Source organism: Salvelinus fontinalis, chromosome 3 (assembly GCF_029448725.1).
Source record: "Salvelinus fontinalis isolate EN_2023a chromosome 3, ASM2944872v1, whole genome shotgun sequence".
In the NCBI taxonomy this organism is placed as follows: Eukaryota; Metazoa; Chordata; class Actinopteri; order Salmoniformes; family Salmonidae; genus Salvelinus; species Salvelinus fontinalis.
In genome coordinates, this window is record NC_074667.1 from 34,960,968 (window position 1) to 34,982,305 (window position 21,338).

General features: G+C 42.3%; 2 protein-coding genes across 7 annotated transcripts in view; both read left to right on the forward strand.

Annotated features, from left to right (window-relative positions):
- LOC129845721 (innate immunity activator protein-like) overlaps positions 1-4,664 on the forward strand; it is a 28,532-nt gene extending 23,868 nt beyond the window's left edge. For all 4 annotated transcript variants that reach the window (XM_055913613.1, XM_055913608.1, XM_055913625.1 and 1 more), the window contains 3 exons: positions 23-181; positions 426-1,146; positions 4,121-4,664. In XM_055913613.1, the coding sequence (XP_055769588.1) occupies positions 23-181; positions 426-1,146; positions 4,121-4,213 (973 nt within the window). In that variant the 3' untranslated portion in view covers positions 4,214-4,664. The remainder of the gene's footprint in view (positions 1-22; positions 182-425; positions 1,147-4,120) is intronic.
- Positions 4,665-8,342: 3,678 nt separating this feature from the next.
- Positions 8,343-21,296, forward strand: rnpep (arginyl aminopeptidase (aminopeptidase B)). Of its 3 annotated transcripts, none has more exons than XM_055913633.1 (11): positions 8,343-8,860; positions 14,370-14,510; positions 14,913-15,064; positions 15,775-15,891; positions 16,196-16,431; positions 16,852-16,965; positions 17,164-17,276; positions 19,203-19,311; positions 19,431-19,655; positions 19,874-20,016; positions 20,671-21,296. In XM_055913633.1, the coding sequence occupies exons 1-11, from the start codon at positions 8,477-8,479 to the stop codon at positions 20,815-20,817; spliced, it is 1,881 nt and encodes a 626-aa protein (XP_055769608.1). In that variant the 5' UTR covers positions 8,343-8,476; the 3' UTR covers positions 20,818-21,296. The 3 variants fall into 3 exon arrangements, with proteins under 3 accessions (XP_055769608.1, XP_055769619.1, XP_055769624.1); XM_055913644.1 differs by lacking the exon at positions 14,370-14,510 and adding an exon at positions 14,169-14,309 and having other exon boundaries at positions 8,345-8,860; XM_055913649.1 differs by lacking the exon at positions 14,370-14,510 and having other exon boundaries at positions 8,345-8,860.
- Positions 21,297-21,338: the final 42 nt, after the last annotated feature.

The window sequence follows — 21,338 nt, forward strand, 5'->3', positions numbered from 1 at the left end:
CCATGTTGTTACCTTTCTGCAGTAGTCCAGCCACGACCCCTGTGTTGCCTCCTGTGGACGCCTGTTGTAGAGACACGGCCCTGACACTGCAGTTCTCCTCCCATCTCAAACTGAGCTACACCCAGTCCAACAGCGCCCCATCCACCCCGGAGATGCACCTTCGCCGCCAGCTCTCTCTCAGGTCATCACATTAAAATGTTTTACATTTACATTTTGGTAGTGGTTCTTAGAGCGACTTAGTCAGTGCATTCGACTAAGACATCCACACCTCAGTCACACAACACCACTGTCCAACATTTGTATATTTCATTCACACTGTCCCCACACCGCTTGAATCTTGAGACTGTCTCACTGTATCTTACAAATGAGTGTTGAGTTTTGTACTGTTTTGGCCTTGTTTGTAATGCTTTTATGTAATATTTTAGACTTCCCAGCATTGAGCCTCCATTGAACCTGGATAAGGATCGAGGACGTACCCGTGTTCCCAGGAGGCTACTAACGGATTACGTGGTAACGTCTCCAGGCGAGTCCCCTGTCCTGAGGGCAGGCTACGGAAATCCCATATACCATTCCAGCTCTGAGACTGAGGACAGTAACTCTGAACACTCTGCCCCATCCTACACCAGTTCACCATGTCGTGAGATGCCTTGTGACCTGCCCAGGCAGTCTCAGCTCACCTATAAGTACCAACACTCCAGCCCCAATGACAGTCATCGACCAATGGCCTACCCCCCAGGCCCCAGCTTCTACCAGAACCCCCAGCACCAGTCCAGCCCCAGCTTCCACAGGGGTTACTATGACGACAGGATGGTCTACCCTTCAGAGATGGACATGACCAGGCTGTATCATGGCACCCCGCTCCCCTGTCACCCCAGCCAGTATGAGCACTGGTACGAGGAGGCCCCTTTGCACCCCCAGCGGGCTCTCAGGTCCCTGCCCCCTCACATCAGACTGTCCCGCGCCCCTTCGCTCCGGGAGTATCCCCACCACCCATCCAGAGGCCTCCCCCAGCAGGTGGTAAACGAAGAGCTCAAGTCGTGGCACCAGCGCAAACAGTTCAGACCTCGCTCCCTGGACAGACAGGGCACGGCCAGGGTGAGGAGTGTACAGTCACCTCTCACCCAGCACAACAAGTACCATGAACAGGTAAACTGCCACAATGGCACTTCACTCTCTAAATGACTGTATTTGCTTAATTTGAAGTTATTGTCTTTGCAGAAGTACTGTTAGCACCAGGCAGGTTCCCTGTAACTTAATATCACTGGATTATATTACTGTCAGGTCGGTGTCAGTCGGTGCACCGCAGGCTTTAGAGAAGGGGATTTCTAATCAGTTAAGATGGATGATACGGAGGTGCTGTGTCCAGGCCCGTCTGCAAGTTCCATGGACTCAACAGAACTCTTTTAAAATGTTTGCGTCATATATTAATGCGGTCTTTACAAGTTAACTTACTTTGCCAAACTCACACAGTTCAGTAGAACACAATCACACCTGACACACAAACAAGTATTACCTCCATGAACTAGTAAGCAAACTATGTGAGGACAGGACAACACACAACTCTTCAATGATACTCGTCTCAGCACGTTTTATAACGGGGAAGGCAACCCTGTTCCTGGAGTGTCGCAGGTACTGCAGGATTTTGTACCAACTAGACACCACACGGAAATCCAGGACCAGGGATGCCTACCTGTTTTATGACTTTCAATCTACACACAGTACCCCAAAATGACAAAGCGAAAACATGTTTTTTGAATTTTTTGCAAATGTCTTAAAAATACCAAACAGAACTTCATATTAAAAATACTACACCATATTCAGACCCTTTGCTATAAGACTCAATTGAGATCAGGTGTTTCCGTTGATTATCCTTGAGATGTTTCTACAACTTGATTGTCTACCTGTGGTAAATTCAATTGATTGGACATGATTTGGAAAGGCACACACCTGTCTATATAAGGTCCCACAGTTGACAGTGCATGTCAGAGCAAAATCCAAGCCATGAGGTCGAAGGAATTGTCCGTAGAGCTCCGAGACGGGATTGTCGAGGCCCAGATCTGGGGAAGGGTAACAAAAAATGTCTGCGGCATTGAAGTTCCCCAAGAACACAGTGGCCTCCATCATTCTTGAATGGAAGTAGTTTTGAACCACCAAGACTCTTCCTAGAGCTGGCAGCCGGGCTAAACTGAGCAATCGGGGGAGAAGGGCCTTGGTCAGGGGGGTGACCAAAAACCTGATGGTCACACTAACAGAGCTCAAGAGTTCCTCTGTGGAGATGGGAGAACCTTCCAGAAGGACAACCATCTCTGCAGCACTCCACCAATCAGGCCATTATGGCAGAGTGGCCAGAAGGAAGACACTCCTTAGTAAAAGGCACATGGCAGCCTGCTTGGACTTTTCCAAAAGGCACCTAAAGGACTTTCAGACCATGCAAAACAAGATTATCTGGTCTGATGAAACCAATATTGAACTCTTTGGCCTGAATGCCAAGCGTCACGTCTGAAGGAAACTTGGCACCATCCCTATGGTGAAGCTTGGTGGTGGCAGAATCATGCTGTGGGGATGTTTGTTAGCGGCAGGGACTGGGAGACTAGTCAGGATTGAGGGAAAGATGAACAGAGCAAAGTACAGAGAGATCCTTGATGAAAACCTGCTCCAGAGCGTTCAGGACCTCAGACTGGGGTGAAGGTTCACCTTCCAACAGGTCAACGACCAGAAGCACACAGCCAACAAAACACAGGAGCGGCTTCGGGACAAGTCTCTGAATGTCCTTGTGTGGCCCAGCCAGAGCCCAGACTTGAACACGATCGATCATCTCTGGAGAGACCTGAAAATAGCTGTGCAGCAACGCTCCCCATCCAACCTGACAGGAGCTTGAGAGGATCTGTAGAGAAGAATTGGAGAAACTCCCCAAATACAGGTGTGCAAATCATACCCAAGAAGACTCAAGGCTGTAATCGCTACCAAAGGTGCTTCAACAAAATACTGAGCTAAGGGTTGAATCCTTATGTTAGTGATATTTCAGTTAATTTTTTTTTATACATTTGCAAAAAATGTGTCTAAAAACCTGTTTGGTATTTGTGATTATGGGGTATTGTGTGTAGATTGATGAGGGGGTAGAAAACTGTTTAATCCATTTTAGAATAAGGCTGTAACGTCACAAAATGTGGAAAAAGTCAAGGGTTATGAATACTTTCCGAATGCACTATCTTTTGAGTTCAGATACAGTTTAAGAAAATCTATGGAGGCAGGTGGTGAGTCAATGTGATTTTTAAGACCTTGAAATTATTATAATATGAGAGGCAGTGGGTATCCTGAGTTTTTTTTCTTTTCTCCAGAGGGCAAGGTGTGGGAATGTTCATGCATGAGAGGAAGACCCAGGTGCCACATTCCTGTATCGCTTTACTGTCTACCCTTCAGCGATGATTTATATTACCAGCTGTTGAAAAAGCATGGGCAGCTGTAGTACAGTACTGGATCTAATATTTTGCAGCAGTAGTAGTAGTAGCAGCAGCAGTAGTAGTAGCAGCAGCAGCAGTAGCAGCAATTCTTAATTTCAGGGGATGGTCTGATCACAGCAAGTAAAGGAGGTTTGAGAGATGTTCAGACAGCTGCAGTGTGGGAGTGAACATACTGTACGTGTGGGCCCTCCCATCGTCAACCTCACCCCTGAATCATACAGTGTCACGCTGAGTCACATTGTGGCTCACTGTAGAGAAAAATGACACACCCTTGTGGGTCAGCTGCTAAAAGCCAAGCATTTTCAGACACTGGCTGAAGTCAAAGTTTTGATTTGTTTTGAACTCTTATGACCTTGTTATGGAGCTCTCAATGGTGAAGTTATACCACAGTGCTATGTAGTGCACTTCCTTTAACATATTTGTATATCCAACTTCCTGGTGTTGTGAGAACTGAGTAATACAGCAGCTGAGCCCTTGGGTTGCAGGGAACCACCAGTAGAAACATTATTGCAATGATCTACTTTGTTGCCTTCTCTCCGTACTATGAACTTCCAATAATGTTATTTCTTGTGATATTTAAAAGCCTAACTCTGTTAGTACTGACTTGAAAAAACAGACATTGAAATAAATGTTCCCTGTTTTTGTCGTCCTATCTGCAGGTTCCCCAGAGACGTGTCATCCAGAGGGCAGCGGACGGGTCCCAAGTACAGTGGTTTGTGGATGACAACTCTGAGATCGTCAGTCAGGTGTAGGACTAGTGAGAGGGCCCCCAGTGCCACCCTCTCTCTGGAAAGCTTTGACCTCCCCTGGCCCACAGAGCCCTATTTATTAATTAATTTATTACATCACTGGACCTGGTGCTGATATGAGATGAGAGAGAGCGAGAGACTGGGAATAATATCAAAGAGGATCTGAGGCTTTATATTATTTACTTCAAAATGTTACCTGGGCAACAAGAAAGTCAACTTAAGGCACAAAGCAACAGACCACAACGTTCCCCTGGTGCCTCCCTTTTTACTGAAAGAGCCGCTGTGTTGAACATTCTTTCATGGTTAGTTTGTTAGCTGTTTTTTGTACGGATCTATTGATGTGTTAAGTACTATCGAAAATGTTTCTAAAATATATTTAGATGTTGTTTTTATAAAAGGAAAAAGTTTCTCTTTAGAAATGAATAAATAATGAAATAAAGATTTATACTGTTAATCCTATCAGTGTCATTCTGTTAAACTTCACTTTCTTCAGAGTTGGGAATTCAGTTCCAACAGGAAGTTTCTGAGTGGTGGTATGCATAGAATCAGAATAAGTACCAATATTATTATCATTGGTTACACATTATTTTGTCATCATTCGACCATTCAGCATTGACGGTGCACTATCTTTTATCAATTTACTAGTCTCTCCCTGACAGACATTTGCAGCAAAAAGCTTTTTGACTGGCAACCAAGTTCAAGTTACTGTCGGTTGCCTTCATGGCTCATGATTGCCCCCTGCTTTTGGACATGAATTATGCCCATGATAAACCCTTATTTTATAATGCATTATAATACACTTTTTGTATATAGATAATTGGTACTTGACAGTTGGACTTTTATTTAACCATGGATGTCACATTGAACAATACATACTACAAAACAACTTAAATCAAATATTGGGTGGGGCAGGGATTTTAAGAATCACCCCAAGAAGTTGTTTTTGGGATTACCATGCTATTTCAATGTCAAAACATTCTGTTATGCAGCATAATTAAACATTTGATTTCCAATTTTGGGATGAAGTTGGCAAAGCATTGCAATGGCCAATTGGAAAACCAATTGTCATTAAACGTAGTGTCAAAAATCTTAGGAATATGTGGGACAAGAATATAACATACATACATTCTGTTGCTAGTGACAAGGTGAAATTAAACAAAATGGCACAACCAGAATGTAAAAGAGGCTCAGGTACGAAACCTGTGGAGAATTTCAATAAGGGAATGTCAACTGCTCAGAGGAGCCACAGACTGCCAACCTAATATGCTAAATTTACACACTTGAGGATAAAGAACCTGTTAATGATCTTCATCCTGATATAGCCACGAGTTCATATGATGGAGTGTCAGTGGTGCAGCTCAATAAAATCTCAGACACCCAAGAAATTGGGAATGAATACTACCACTTAGAGACAAAGTCGTAGTGGAGGTTTATCAGATGAGGAAATCGTAAGCTCTATGAAAACTGAATCAAATGAGCAGCATGTAATTGGAGAGGTTGACATCGAAATAAGCGAGGATACACTGGAGGATCTACAGACCCTACTAGGTATTCCGTACAACCTTTTTACTGTGGCACCCAGAATAGTTTTTGTCAGAACAGGGCAGAATGCTTCAGGAAACCGTGCTTAGACAGTGGAAAAGTAAGTCAGCTAGCAAGGCATTGTTTTCATTTTATAACAAGTGATGATAAGCAGAAATAAGGGATTACTCTCACTCAGTAGTAGATGTGTTTCCCTTTAAAACAATCCCCTTGAACACAGCTAATAGCTAGCTAACGTTAGCCAAACCAAGCTAACTAGCTACTGTTAGTGCAACCCTAAGTAACAGTACATATGAAGACAAAAAATGATCAGGTCTACTGTACATCTTACTGTAGAAATGATTGTTGAAAACAAGTCTAGGTTGGAGCTGTTGCTGTTAAACTGATTGAAGCAAGATGCTTTTTGAGGCAAACGCACACACAGTTCTGGGTTGCTTATCTACAGCAGGAAGCGGTCTCCTGCCTGACTGAGAAAGCAGTAGATGCTCTGATCCAGTTTGGCACCACATACCTATGCGAGTCAGGGTTCTCAACTCTGGCATACTTTTTTTTAAAGTACAGAAACAGACTCAAAGCTGAGCATGACCTCAGGGTTGCACTGTAATAAACTTGAGCACAGAAAAGGCATGCTTGTTGAAAACTTCAACCAGCCACACACATCTGATTAGGACTGTGTGTGTGTTCTGTTATACATCTGTGTGATGTGATCAATTAGCTAATTCCAGTTCAGAATTAAAATGATTTATTGTATTTTAACAGCAACAGTTTCAACCTAGACAGATATTTAAGTGTTTTTAATCAGGAAAAATAAGCATGAATTGCTATTTATATGGGTATTTCATTTAATTGTCATTTTTTGTCTATATTGCATTTGTTTTAAGCATAAGGGCAATGAAATGTACACATATTTACGTCTAGTTGCATGTTTTCATATGCTTTGGTCCCAGGAAAACATAGAATTTCTCATTTGGGTCCTTAAGAACCCCTGGCATAAGCCAGTATGTATTACATATACAGTGCTTCAAATTGTGGCCACCAATGGAATGGGTGGAGTAAATGGCCAGCAACACTGCGTATTATTAAAAGCTCCATGAAATGACACCATACGTGTACATTTTATATACCCGACGAAGTATTTCCTACAATACTTTTACTGCGGCACCCAGATACAGACCCTACTAAATATTCCCTACTGTAAAAACGGCCAGCTCATCTCCTTTCCAAGACCCCAAATGTATATTTTTTTTTTATTGAAATAAGGTCTTGGTAATCATAATTTTATTAGCCAATCAGCAGCCTTTTTCCCCGGGAATTATTGTAATACTGGACAAGGCTGGGCCTCAGGCAGTCTGTAGTTTCCGTTCTGATGACCAACTGGTTTTTGTCTCCTGCTTATTCTCAGTGGTGTAAAGTACTTAAGTAAAAATACGTTAAAGTACTACGTTTTTTTGTTGTATCTGTACTTTACTTTACTATTTATACTTGACTATTTATACTACTTTTACTTTTACTTCACTACATTCCCAAAGAAACTTTATACTCCATACATTTTCCCTGACACCCAAAGGTACTCCTTACATTTTGACAGGAAAAGGGTCCAATTCACGCACTTATCAAGAGAACATGCCTGGTCATCCCTACTGCCTCTGATCTGGCAGACTCACTAAACACAAATGCTTTGTTTGTAAATGATGTCTGAGTGTTGTAGTGTGCCCCTGGCTATCCGTCAATAAAAATTAAATAGTGGCGTCTGGTTTGCTTAATATAAGGAATTTGAAATTATTTATACTTTTACTTTTGATACTTAAGTATATTTTAGCAATTCCATTTAATTTTGATACTTAAGTATATTCAAAACCAAATACTTTTAGACTTTTACTCAAGTAGTATTTTACTCTGTGACTTTTACTTTTACTTGAGTCATTTTCTTAATATATCTTTACTTTTACTCAAGTATGACATTTGAGTACTTTTCCACCACTGCTTATTCTACCTCCTTAGAAAAATGTTATTTTCTTTATGATGTTTTATTGTATCATGCAGTTAAATAAGCACAATTAGTATCACAGAGAATGGTGTTGTATGTGTGTGTGTGTGTGTGTGTGTGTGTGTGTGTGTGTGTGTGTGTGTGTGTGTGTGTGTGTGTGTGTGTGTGTGTGTGTGTGTGTGTATCTTCATTAAACCCTTGAACTGGAACTACTGCTTCCTTGGGTTCTGAACGGACACCCTGTGGTGGTTGCTACCGGCCTAAAATCCAGCACCTACATTTTTCATCCCTTTTTATTGGATTCTTAGAATTCATAAACAACCCATATTTTTCACCTAAAATACTTCTACTACGGAACCCAGAATAGTGTTTGCTCTATAAGCCAATATGTATTCCATATACAGTGATTCGCATTGGTGGCATTTATTGGAACTTGGAACATGTTTTAAAAGCCAAATGTCACTTAAATATGAACAAATATGAATCATTGTAATTTATTTTTCATATATCATGAATAAATACAGGTTATTGACACTTTTCTACTATTATGTGGGGACTTTTATTTTGAAGATTTCCGTGACCCAGAAGTACTTTTTTGTGTGTTGATGCTGGAGATGTGCAGCTGTTGGATGCCAATCGCCGATACACCCCACCGAGGAAGAAGAAGAAGCGGTGCAGCCAATCGTTGGAGGAAGACTCACGTTTACCCAGTTATTCTTGTTGTAGGCTACTAAAATATGGAAAAATCTCTCAAACTGCACTCCGATCTAGCAGAGGACGTGGCTACGTCTTCGAGCTTTCGTCAATTCAAGATAAAACACTTCCACTTGGATCTAAGCGTGGACTTTGAGAAGAGAACTTTGAGAGGAACTGAAACGCTACAGCTGAAATGCATCCAAGATTCTCAAAGCGAGCTACTGTTGGACATTCATCCCTCCCTCTCAATGCAAGAGGTGTCCTACTGCCGAAGTGAAGATGATTCGGATTCGGTGAAAGTAGAATTCATGACGCGCAATTTCACCAGTTATGGCACCACACTGGTTGTAAAATTCCCAGCACCATGTAAAATTGAGGAACAGTTTCGAGTGGTGGTCAAGTTTCTTGCTTCGGATGGACCAGGGGTAAGAGAATGTCATTCAGCCGTCGTAACTAGAGTCACTCTACCTAGCAACAACAACACTAGCTTGTTACTTCCAGATGATTGGTTACTAAGAATGTATTTCTATTTGAACCTATACAGAAGAAAATTATAAACGCAACATGTAAAATGTTGGTCCCATTTTTAATGAGCTGAAATATATATATATTTTACATACGCACAAAAAGCTTATTTCTCATTTTGTGCACAAATTTGTTTATCCCTGTTAGTGTACATTACTCCTTTGCCGAGATGATCTATCCACCTGACAGGTGTGGCATATCAAGAAGCTGATTAAACAGCATGATCATTACACCGGGCTGGGGACAATAAAAGGCCACTCTAAAATTTGCAGATTTGTCACAACACAATGCCACAGATGTGTAAAGTTTTGAGGGAGTGTACAATTGGCATGCTGACTGCAGGAATGTCCACCAGAGCTGTTGCCAGATAATTGAATGTTAATTTCTCTGAGATAAGCCACCACCTTCGTTTTAGAGAATTTGGCAGTTCAACTGGCCTAACAACTGCAGACCACGTGTAACCACATCCGGCTTCTTCACCTGCAGGATCATCTGAAACCAGACAACTGATGAAACTGAGGAACATTTCTGTCTGTAATAAAGCCCTTTTGTGGGGAAAAATTATTTCTTATTGGCTGGGCCTGGCTCCCCAGTGGGTGGGCCTGGCTCTCAATTGGGTGGGCCTATGCTCTCCCAGGCCTATGTCTGTGTTCCTGCCCAGTCATGTGAAATCCAAAGATTAGGGCCTAATGAATTTAAATAAATTGACTGATTTCCTTATGTGACCGACCACCTCATTCGGTCTTATGTAGAAAAATGTGAATGTTAAAAACAAAAAAAATCAATGTTGGATAAAAGTAGAGACTGGTATATCATGCACTGCAGTTGAAGAACAATGGGAAAGTAATTCTGCTTTAAAAGTTCAGAAACGTGTAACCCCACTTTTGAGAAAATGGTCCTGGAATGTTTTGGCACACCTACTGGAGAGCTCTTCTTTGTCTACATCCATTCAGCATGGTTCACACCTTCTTAGCCTCACCCGTCTCTTTCAGGATTCACATGTGAGGCCGTGTGTTAAACAGAGTGAGTAGTTTAGTAAACAACCAAAGATTAAGACTAAAAGTGGTAAAAGTAGTGGCCTACAATAAGGAAAAATTCCAGGTAAAAATACACTATCTAGTCCTTGGCCTGTATCCTAATCTGATTTTGATGCAGGTCATGTTGTTCTTCACATTACCGTCTTTGGTAACACACACGATATCAAATATGATCTAACTTTATAAGTCACATCCACAGGATACAGAAGGTGTAAACTGTACAGTAAAATGGTTACTTGTGCAGTAGCAATATAAAAAACAGTGTCCAGATACAAATATTTTATAATTATTAGATGATGCTTACCTGACACACATGAAATACAGTAGATGGCCATAAGCACCGCCAGACACACCTGACTAACTTGACGGGTCATTTAATCATCTGTCGAAGTGGAGTCTTGTTTAGCCATGTAGCTAGCTAGCTAAGCAATAGACTGACATAATCCCAACTCACACTACTACCTATACAAACATTGTCATAGCTGTAGTATGAATCTGCAGGTAGCTAAAGCTAACAACTAGGTTCTCTGATTCAAATAATATTACTACACAGATCATACACGTAACGTTCCATAACTAGCTAACAGTACTCTTTATCTTGCAATGAAAACGACTCTGACAAAATTAAAAACGTATATCTTAAAATGTAGCTAGACTCTTACCCGTTCGTATACATGGATGAACACTTCACGGTAGACTGGAACCATTTAACTCTGTGTTTGTAGCTACATCTTGTTTGGCCAGCGTTGTGTCAAGTCACTCCGGTTTACACTGACTTTGGCGTGTGCAGAAAGTAGCCCATCACTTTTTCCAACTGATCTGTCGATTTAGCAGCTGCTAAATTCAGGGCGTCAATGTTGTTGAGAAAGGTCCTTTCTACCGCGCCGTTTTTTAAATTATGAACTGTAACTCAGTAAAATGGTTAATTGTTGCGTTTTATATTTTTGTTCAGTATATTTAAAACCGTAAAACTTTTTTTCTTTTCAAATTAGATCAACTCTGTTGGCTATACATTATATTCATAGTCTGCAACGTTTCATGGTTTTTAGTTTCACATTTCTTGGAAGTATGCACTCCATTTGGAAAGTATTCAGACCACTTGACTTTTTCCACATTTTGTTAAATTACAACCTTATTCTAAAATGGATTATGCCCCCCCCCCCCCTCAATCTACACACAATATCCCATTACGACAAAGCGAAAACAGTTTTTTATTTATTTTTTTTTTATTTTTTTTTGCAAATGTATTACAAATAAACATACACTACCGTTCAAAAGTTTGGGGTCACTTAGAAATGTCCTTGTTTTTGAAAGAAAAACACTTTTTGTCCATTTTAAAATAACAATAGATCATAAATACAGTATAGACATTGTTAATGTTGTAAATGACTACTGTAGCTGGAAACGGAGGATTTTTAAAGGAATATCTACATAGGCGTACAGAGGCCTATTATCAGCAACCATCACTCCTGTGTTCCAATGGCACGTTGTGTTAGCTAATCCAAGTTTATCATTTTAAAAGGCTAATTGATCATTTGAAAACCATTTTGCAATGATATTAGCACAGCTGAAAACTGTGGTGCTGATTTTAAAGAAGCAATAAAACTGGCCTTCTTTAGACTAGTTGAGTATCTGGAGAATCAGCAATTGTGGGTTCGATTACAGGCTCAAAATGGCCAGAAACAAAGCACTTTCTTCTGAAACTCGTCAGTCTATTCTTGTTCTGAGAAATGAAGGCTATTCCATGTGAGAAATTGGCAGAATAGAAAGAGGAGTGGCAGGCCTCGGTGCACAACTGAGCAAGAGGACAAGTACATGAGAGTATCTAGTTTGAGAAACAGACGCCTCACAAGTCCTTAACTGGCAGCTCATTAAATAGTACCCACAAAACAACAGTCTCAATGTCAACAGTAATGGAGGTGACTCTGGAATCCTGGGCTTCTAGGCAGAGTTGCAAAGAAAAAGCCATATCTCAGACTGGCCAATAAAAAGAAAAGATTAAGATGGGTGAAAGAACACAGACACAGGACAGAGGAAGATTGGAAAAAAGTGTTATGGACAGACAAATCTAAGTTTGAGGTGTTCGGATCACAGAGGAACATTTGTGAGACGCAGAAAAAATGAAAGATGCTGGAGGAGTTCTTGACGCCATCTGTCAGGCATGGTGGAGGTAATGTGATGGTCTGGGGGTGCTTTGGTGGTAAAGTGGGAGATTTGTACAGGGTAAAAGGAATCTTGCAACACCATGCCATACCCTGTGAACGGCGCTTAAGTGGAGCCAATTTCCTCCTACAACAGGACAATGACCCAAAGCACAGCTCCAAACTATGCAAGAACTATTTAAGGAAGAAGCAGTCCGCTGGTATTCTGTCTATAATGGAGTGGCCAGCACAGTCACCGAATCTCAACCCTACTGAGCTGTTGTGGGAGCAGCTTGACCGTATGGTACGTAAGAAGTGCCAATCCAACTTGTGGGAGGTGCTTCAGGAAGCATGGGGTGAAATCTCTTCAGATTACCTCAACAAATTGACAACTAGAATGCCAATGGTCTGCAAGGCTGTAATTGCAGCAAATGGAAGATTATTTGACGAAAGCAAAGTTTGAAGGACACAATTATTGTTTCAATTAAAAATCATTTATAACCTTGTCAACGTCTTGACTATATTTCCTATACATTTTGCTACTCATTTCATGTGACCCCAAACTTTTGAATGGTAGTGTACCTTATCTACATAAGTATTCAGAACCTTTGCAATGAGACTCTAAAATGAGCTCAGGTGCATCCTGTTTCCATTGATCATCCTTGATGTTTCTACAACTTGATTGGAGTCCATCTGTGGTAAATTAAATTATTGGACATGATTTGGAAAGGCACACACCTGTCTATATAAGGTCCCACAGTTGACAGTGCATTTCAGAGCAAAAGCCAAGCCATGAGGTTGAAAGGAATTGTCTGTAGAGCTCCGAGACAGGATTGTGTCGAGGCACAGATCTGGGGAAGGGTACCAAAAAGTGTCTGCAGCATTGAAGGTCCCCAAGAACACAGTGGCATTCTTAAATGGAAGCAGTTTGGAACCACCAAGACTTCCTAGAGCTGAGCAATCGGGGGAGAAGGGCCTTGGTCAGGGGGGTGACCAAAAACCTGATGGTCACACTAACAGAGCTCAAGAGTTCCTCTGTGGAGATGGGAGAACCTTCCAGAAGGACCTATCTCTGCACCACTCCACCAATCAGACATTTTATGGTAGAGTGGCCAGAAGGAAGACACTCCTTAGTAAAAGGCACATGACAGCCTGATTGGAGTTTTCCAAAAGGCACCTAAAGACTCGGACCATGAGAAACAAGATTATCTGATGAAGCAAAGATTGAACTCTTTGGCCTGAATGCCAAGTGTCACGTCTGGAGGAAACCTGACACCATCTTTACGGTGAAGCATGGTGGTGGCCGCATCATGCTGTTGGGATGTTTTTCAGCGGCAGGGACTGGGAGACTAGTCAGCATCGAGGGAAAGATGAACGGAGCAAAGTACAGAGAGATCCTTGATGAAGACCTGTTCCAGAGCGCTCAGGACCTCAGACTGTGGCGAAGGTTAACCTTCCAACAGGACAATGACCCGAAGCACACAGCCAGACAACGCAGGAGTGGCTTCGGGACAAGTCTCTGAATGTCCTTGAGTGACTCAGCCTTGAGCCTGGAGTTGAAGCCGTTCGAACATCTCTGGAGAGACCTGAAAATAGCTGTGCAGCTACACTTCCCATCCGACCTGACAGAACTTGAGAGGATATGCAGATAAGAATGGGAGGAAAACCCCAAATACAGGTGTGCCAAGCTTGTAGCATCATACCCAAGAAGACTTGAGGCTGTAATCACTGCCAATGGTGCTTCAACAAAGTAAAGGGTCTGAATACTTAAGTAAATGTCATATTTCAGTTTATAATGAATAACTATGCCAAACATTTCTTAATCTGTTTTTGCTTTGTCTTGATGGGATATTGTGTGTAGATTGAGTATTTTTTGGTTATTTAATCAATTTTCGAATAAGGCTGTAACATAACAAAATGTGGAAGGGGTCAAAATATTTTACGAATGCACTGTACATAAGTGCAACAAATGAGTGCCTATTCATGAAAACTGCATCATCATCCTCATTAAACCCAGCATACATTTGTAGATATCATGGCTGGAGCCTGCTCAGACTGCCGAAAAGAAAGAGCCTTTCCTCTACACCTCTGGCTTCCCTGTGCTGAACCGCAGCCTGTTCCCTGGCTTCCACACCCCCATGACTAAGAGCCCCTACTCGGTTGCTGTGAAGGTAAAGTGTGCCCCTACCACCACACTCAAGCCTTGGTCTCTGCCCCCCCTTACCCACTAGGTGTGCTGGCTGGATCCAGAGCAGACAGCTGGGAAGGCCAAGCCTTACGTCTTCACCCAGGGCCAGGCCGTGCTCAACCGCTCCTTCTTCCCCTGCTTTGACACGCCGGCTGTCAAGAGCACCTACTCGGCCGCCGTGAAGGTGAGCCCCTGGACTGCTCTGAATGAGCCAATGTCCATGGGAGGATAACCACAGAGACAATGCTGTCTCACAATCTATTTCTCTTTGCAGGATAATTAAGCTTCTGTGTTTTTTATTTTTTGTCATTCACATCTTTTTTGTCTATTATCCTGTTTATTGTATTTTGCCCTGTCATTCAACTTCATGTGCTTTGCCTTGTTGTGTTCATTTGTTTTTCAATACTTAAAGCACTCTAAAATATAGGTCTAGTATTAACACACATTGCTGAAAAAGCTCTTAACGTATGGTGGGAATCTCACCTTATCCACCATTCTGACTACTTTGTCTGTATTAGTAATGGATATTGGTACCATCATCGATCATGATGACTCTGGCCCAAGACTGCCCTGTCTGCCTCCACAGGTTCCTGATGGTTTCACAGCAGTCATGAGTGCCAGTAAGGGAGAACACAGGATGGCAGACAACACGTTCCTGTTCACCATGGAACAGCCCATCCCTTCCTACCTGGTGGCCTTGGCTGTAGGAGACTTAGTCTCTGCGCAGGTGGGGCCAAGGTGAAAGAATCTCTACGTTGCCTTTTTAAAATATGTTTTTATTTAACCTTTATTTAAGGTGTCAATTAAGAACTAATTCTTATTTACAATGACGGCCTAGGAACGGTGGGTTAACTGCCTTGTTCAGGGGCAGAACGACAGCTCTGGGATTTGATCTAGCAACCTTTTGGTTACTGGCTCAACGCTCTAACCACTAGGCTACCTGGTGGCCTTGGATAGGTCCCAGATCTGTTTGTGCTGTTGATTTGTTTGTGCTCAAGCCAAATATGACAATTCCACAAGGAATTGTCAAGAGATCAGAAATAGACTGGCACCCAGGCTAGGCCTCTAAATCTTGTGACAGTTTGTTTTGGTCATGTAAGGGGCGTAATTTGACAGTGTTAAGCGTTCTGCTTCTAGTATGGACCTCCCCTACCCTCACGGTAGGTACAAGACAATATTCCTCTCCCGTCTAAAGCATTTATTGATAACAACCTGGGCGTGTTGGTCATTGACCCGCAAAATGCATTCTCTGTGTCAGACTGATTAGAGAGATGAGAATCAAAAAGCAGGGTGAATGTTCAACTTGAATGAAGTTTGAACTTGAATGAAAACTGCACTTGCTATTTATGGGCCATAAAATGCTGCTGAAGAATGTGCTTTGAAGAACATGCATGATAGGGTTATGGAGTTTCAATGCTTGGTAGTAATTGTACATCTGTATCTTTTAGGACCCGAGTGTGGACAGAGCCATGCCTGCTGCAGGCAGCCAAGCAGGAGTATGACGGAGTCATCGAGGAGTTTCTGGTTGTGGGAGAGAAACTATTTGGACCCTATGTCTGGGGAAGGTGAAATTCCCCAATTAACAATATGGTCCAATACTTCAGTGGTCAGTCAACAACCCTGGTTCTGAAGAGCTACAGGGAATGCAGGATTTTGTTCCAGCACTGCACTAAAACACAAGACCTGACAACAGCTAATCAACACCTTGATTAGTTGAATCAAGTGTCTTAGTGCTAGTCTAGAATAAAAAAAACTGCACACTGTAGCTCTTTCCATGACTAGGGGTGGTGACCACTGACTTTGCGCTTTCAGTGTCATGACTTATTCTGCTTATAAACATACAGCTACATAATTGGTTCGTCTCCTCAGGTATGACGTGCTGTTCATGCCACCGTCATTCCCCTTCGGGGGCATGGAGAACCCCTGCCTAACTTTCGTAACCCCATGCCTCCTGGCTGGAGACCGCTCACTGGCTGACGTCATTGTGCACGAGATCTGCCACAGCTGGTTCGGTAATCTGGTAACCAATGCCAACTGGGGTGACTTCTGGCTCAACGAGGGCTTCACCATGTACGCCCAGCGCCGGGTGTGCAGGGAGATCTACGGTAAGAGACTGTCAATCAATCAAATTGATTTTATAAAGCCCTTTCGACATCAGCATAGTACATCACTTTGCCACAGTTTGTCTACTGTAGACCAGGGCTCTCCAACCATGTTCCTGGAGAGCTACTGTCCAGTTGGTTTCACTCCAACCTTCATCAAGTGCCCCTAATTCTAAATAATTAGCTGGTTTATTAGCTGAATCAGGTTAGTTACAACTGAGGTTGGAGTGAACCTACAGGAAGGTAGCTCTCCAGAAATAGGATTGGTGAGCCCTGCTGTAGCATTGTATGATGGGCTCATCCTCAAGTCCCACAACTCTTTCCATTTGAAAGTAAACAGTAGTTGTCTACACGGCTATTTGTGCACACCTGGCTGTCTTATCACTCTCAAAGCCCCGATGTCTATTGTGTTATTATTTGCAGGAGAGGCCATCACTAGTCTGGAGGCAGCGACTGGGAGGGCTTTACTCAGACAGCACATGGACAACACCGGAGAGGACCACCCTCTCAATAAACTGCGTGTGAAGATCAAACCAGGTCAGACTGCTTACATTTAGCCTTGACTGTTAAGGCTAAAGCCAAGACCAATTCCATTAGTAGCCCAGTGGTCTTAGTTTAATTAGTAGTTAATCCGACTGAGATTTGCCTATGGAGCTGCAGACCCAATAGAACTGATACACTTGATCATGACTGCTCAAGTTAAAGCAAAACATTTTATTTTCTCCCATCCCTCAGGTGTTGACCCTGATGACACTTACAATGAGACGCCATATGAGAAGGGCTTCTGTTTCGTCTCTTACCTGGCCCACCTGGCTGGAGACCAGAGTCACTTCGATGCCTTCCTCAAGGTTGGTGTTGCTTCTCATTCTACAGTGCCTTCAGAAAGTATTCATACCCCTTGATTTATTCCACAGTTTGTTGTTACAGCCTGAATTAAAAATGTATTTAAATATGTAATTTTAATGACAAAGTGAAAACATGTTTTTTGAAATGTTTGAACATTTATTGATCATTTAAATACAGAAATATCTATTCACACCACTTTGCTCTGACACTCCAAATTGAGCTCTGGTGCATCCAATTTCCTTTGATCATCCTTGAGATGTCACTACAACTTGATTGGAGTCCACCTGTAGACAATTCAGTTGTTTGGACATGATTTAGAAAGAAACACACCTGTCTATATAAGCAGTGGTGGAAAATTACTCATGTGTCTTTACTTGAGTAAAAGTAAAGATGCATTAATAGAAAATGACTCAAGTGAAAGTCACCCAGTAAAATACTACTTGAGTAAAAGTCTAAAAGTATTTGGTTTTAAATATACTTAAGTATCAAAAATAAATAAAATTGCTAAAATATTCTTAAGTATAAAAAGTAATTGGACCTTTTTCCTGTCAAAATGTAACGAGTACATTTGGGTGTTACGGAAAATGTATGGAGTATAATGTACATCATTTTATTTTGGAATGTAGTGAAGTAAAAGTTGGCAAAAATATGAATAGTACAACAAAAAACTTCTTAAGTAGGATTTTTAAGTACTTTACACCACTGTATAGAAGGTTTTACAGTTGAAAGTGCATGTCAGAGCAGAAACTATACCATGAATTCCAAGGACCAGTCTGTAGCTCTCCGAGATGTGATGAGACATATATCTGGGGAAGGGTATAAAACTATTTCTAGAGTGTTGAACGTTTCCAAGAGCACAGTGGTTGCCATCATTTGAAAATTGGAAAAATATGTAACTACCCAGACTGCTTAGAGCTAGTCGTCCGACCAAACTAAGGAACCGGGCAAGAAGGATCTTGGTCAGGGTGGTGACCAAGAACCCAATGACCACTCTGACAGAAGTACAGAGTTCCTTGGCTGATAGGAGAACCTGCCAGAAGGACAACAGTCTCTACAGCACTTCACCAATCTGGGCTTTATGGGAGTGGCCAGATGGAAGCCACTCCTGAAAAAAAGGCACATGATAGCACGCCTGGAGTTTGCAAAAAGACGGCAAAATATTCTGTGGTCTGATGAATTTTTTAAAAACTACTTGGCCTGAATGCAAAGCACTATGTCTGGTGGAAACCAGGCACAGCTAATCACCCGTCGAACACCATCCCTACTATGAAGCATAGGGGTGGTAGCATCATACTCTGGGGATGTTTTTCAGCGTCAGGGACTGGGAGACTGGTAAGGATAAAGGGAACAATACATGGAGCCAAATACTGGCAAATCCTTGATGAGGACCTGCGTCAGAGTGCAAACAACCTTAGACTAGAGCGAAAATGTTACATTCCAACAGGAGAATGACCCCAAGGATATAGCCAAAGCAATGCTGGAATGGCTTCAGAAAAATAATGTGAAGGTCCTTGAGTGGCCAAAGCCCAGACATGAAACCCATTGAAAGACTGCTAGGTGTGAATACTTACAGTACCAGTCAAAAGTTTGGACACCTACTCATTCCAGGGTTTTTCTTCTATTTTTACTATTTTCTACATTGTAGAATAATAGTGAAGACATCAAATATGTGGGAACTCCTTCAAGACTGATGGAAAAGCATTCCAGGTGAAGCTGGTTGAGAGAATGCCAAGAGTGTGCAAAGCTGTCATCAAGGCAAAGGGTGGCTAATTTGTAGAATCTCTTTTTTGGTCTTTGCTATTATTCTACAATATAGAGAATAGTCAAACCTAAAGAAACTCATTCCAGAGTATGCGTGTCAACTTTTGACTGGTACTGTATATGTATATTAGGGCAACAGTCTGACATGTGGGTGTTTCTTCTCACAGGCCTACGTTGACAAGTTCAAGTTCCGCAGTGTTATGGCAGAGGACGCTCTGGAGTTCTTCCTGGAGTATTTCCCTGACCTGAAGAAGAAAGGAGTAGACATGATTAAGGGTAAAACACAGTAGTTGCTTTTAGTGTTAGATAGTTGCCTTTTTATAATGAGTATTTAAGCTTGGAAGTGAGATTGTAACAGCAAACTGACCTCACTCTCCTTGTGGTCTCTTTGCTAGGTCTGGAATTTGATAGCTGGCTCAATGTGCCCGGTTGGCCTCCCTACCTCCCTGACCTGTCGGCTGGCAAGAGCCTGATGAAGCCTGCTGAGCAGCTGTCAGAGCTGTGGGATGCTGAGGTCCTGGATATGGCCAGCATCAAGACGACCAACATCCAGGCCTGGAAGACTAACCAGGTTGTCTACTTCTTGGAAAAGATCATAGAGAAGTCCCCACTGCCTAGAGGTAGGACACGATGGTAACAACACTTCTGTACTGATACCCTTAGCACAATCGTTGTTCTGAAGATGCATGTGATTCACCCCAATTCCTCAGTGTGTGGATCTCTATTCTTTATATCATTACTTTACTTTTTGTAACTTGCACCTGCAAGTCTGGATGTGCGTACACTACTTTTGAAATGAGTCACACCAATGATGTACCATCCCTCCGACTTTGATAAGGTAATATGGAGAAACTGGAGGAGCAGTACCCTCACATCGTGATGTCAAACAACGCTGAGCTACGACTGCGCTGGGCCCTGATGGTCGCCAAGAATCATCACCAGCCAGGATATCAACATGTGCGCAGCTTCCTCGGCTGCCAGGTCAGAAAAACAAATGTTTGGTCCTCAACTTATAGGGCCTCCCGAGTGGCGCAGTGATCTAAGGCACTGCATCACAGACACTACAGACTCGGGTTCGATCCCAGGCTGTGTTACAGCCGGCCATGAGGTGGCGCTCAATTAGCCCAGCGTCGTCCGGGTTAGGGAAGGGTTTGGCCGGCCGGGATGTCCTTGTCCCATCGCGCTCTAGTGACTCCTTGTGGCGGGCTGGGCGCCTGCAAGCTGACTTGGTCGCCAGTTGTACGGTGTTCCCTCCGACACATTTCCGGGTTAAGCGAGCAGTGTGTCAAGAAGCAGTGCGGCTTGACAGGGTCGTGTTTCGGAGGACACATGGCTCTCGACCTTTGCCTTTCCCGAGTCCGTACAGGAGTTGCAGCGATGGGACAAGACTAACTACCAATTGAGGAGAACAATGGTTAAAAGTACAAAATAATAACAATAAATTATATTATTTGTCAGGCATTTTTTTTAGGCTAGTTTGTTTTATTATAGTAAATATAATATATTTATGTGTGTGTGATAAACCATATGTGTATTTTTATAGTTTCAATTTAAAGTTAAGAGTATTTTTCAGGTGTCTGAAACAATCATGTAAATAGTAGTATCTTACAATTTAATATGCTATCTTGCTCCCAGGGGAAACAGAAGTACACACTGCCTGTGTACCGTGCACTGTGGAATGGATCAGAGGAGACCAGGGCTTTGGCCACAGAGATCTTCAGTGCCACCTCCCATCAGCTCCATGTCAACGTCCGCAACTACGTCAAGAAGATCCTTGCCTGAGCGCATCATAGGAGCTGAACATGAGATCCAGAGTCTAGTCTCACTGACCCTGGCCTAGAGATATAATAGAGGAGTAGTAGTCTTACCCAGTACTTTCAGATGGCCTCCTTTATTTAAATGTACTGTACCAGGTTAGATTGAGATGCCAATGTCATCTAGCTTGGTCAGTGGTTACCAAGGAAAAGAGGCCAATTTACATATTTTACGGTTCAATTTAGGTATTTAAGCAGGCCAGCCTTAAAGGCTCTGCTGTGGGTATGTCTTACTTAAAGTACTTGCTGTGGGAGGGCATAATACTAATTAAGTAGTATTGGTAAAAAAAAAAATTTGAAGGGAAAATAAAACTAGGTATTACTTTGTTGTATTGAGTATGTAAACCATTGATTATGCTTTTTTTCACCCAAGCTAAGCTGAATTTAAATGTTCCAAACAGTAAAAGTACACTCTTTTGAAGTAAATCCAGTAGTTGGTTTTCAAGATTCAATGCATCTTCTTGATTACATTGCATATGCCATCCACAG

Excerpts from the sequence above, each read along its gene's own strand:
- rnpep (XM_055913633.1), top strand. The coding sequence starts at position 8,477 with ATGGAAAAATCTCTCAAACTGCACTCCGATCTAGCAGAGGACGTGGCT. Across the intron at positions 8,861-14,369 it reads TTGCTTCGGATGGACCAGGG|GTGTGCTGGCTGGATCCAGA; the intron begins GTAAGAGAATGT and ends CTTACCCACTAG. Across the intron at positions 15,065-15,774 it reads TCTGCGCAGGTGGGGCCAAG|GACCCGAGTGTGGACAGAGC; the intron begins GTGAAAGAATCT and ends TGTATCTTTTAG.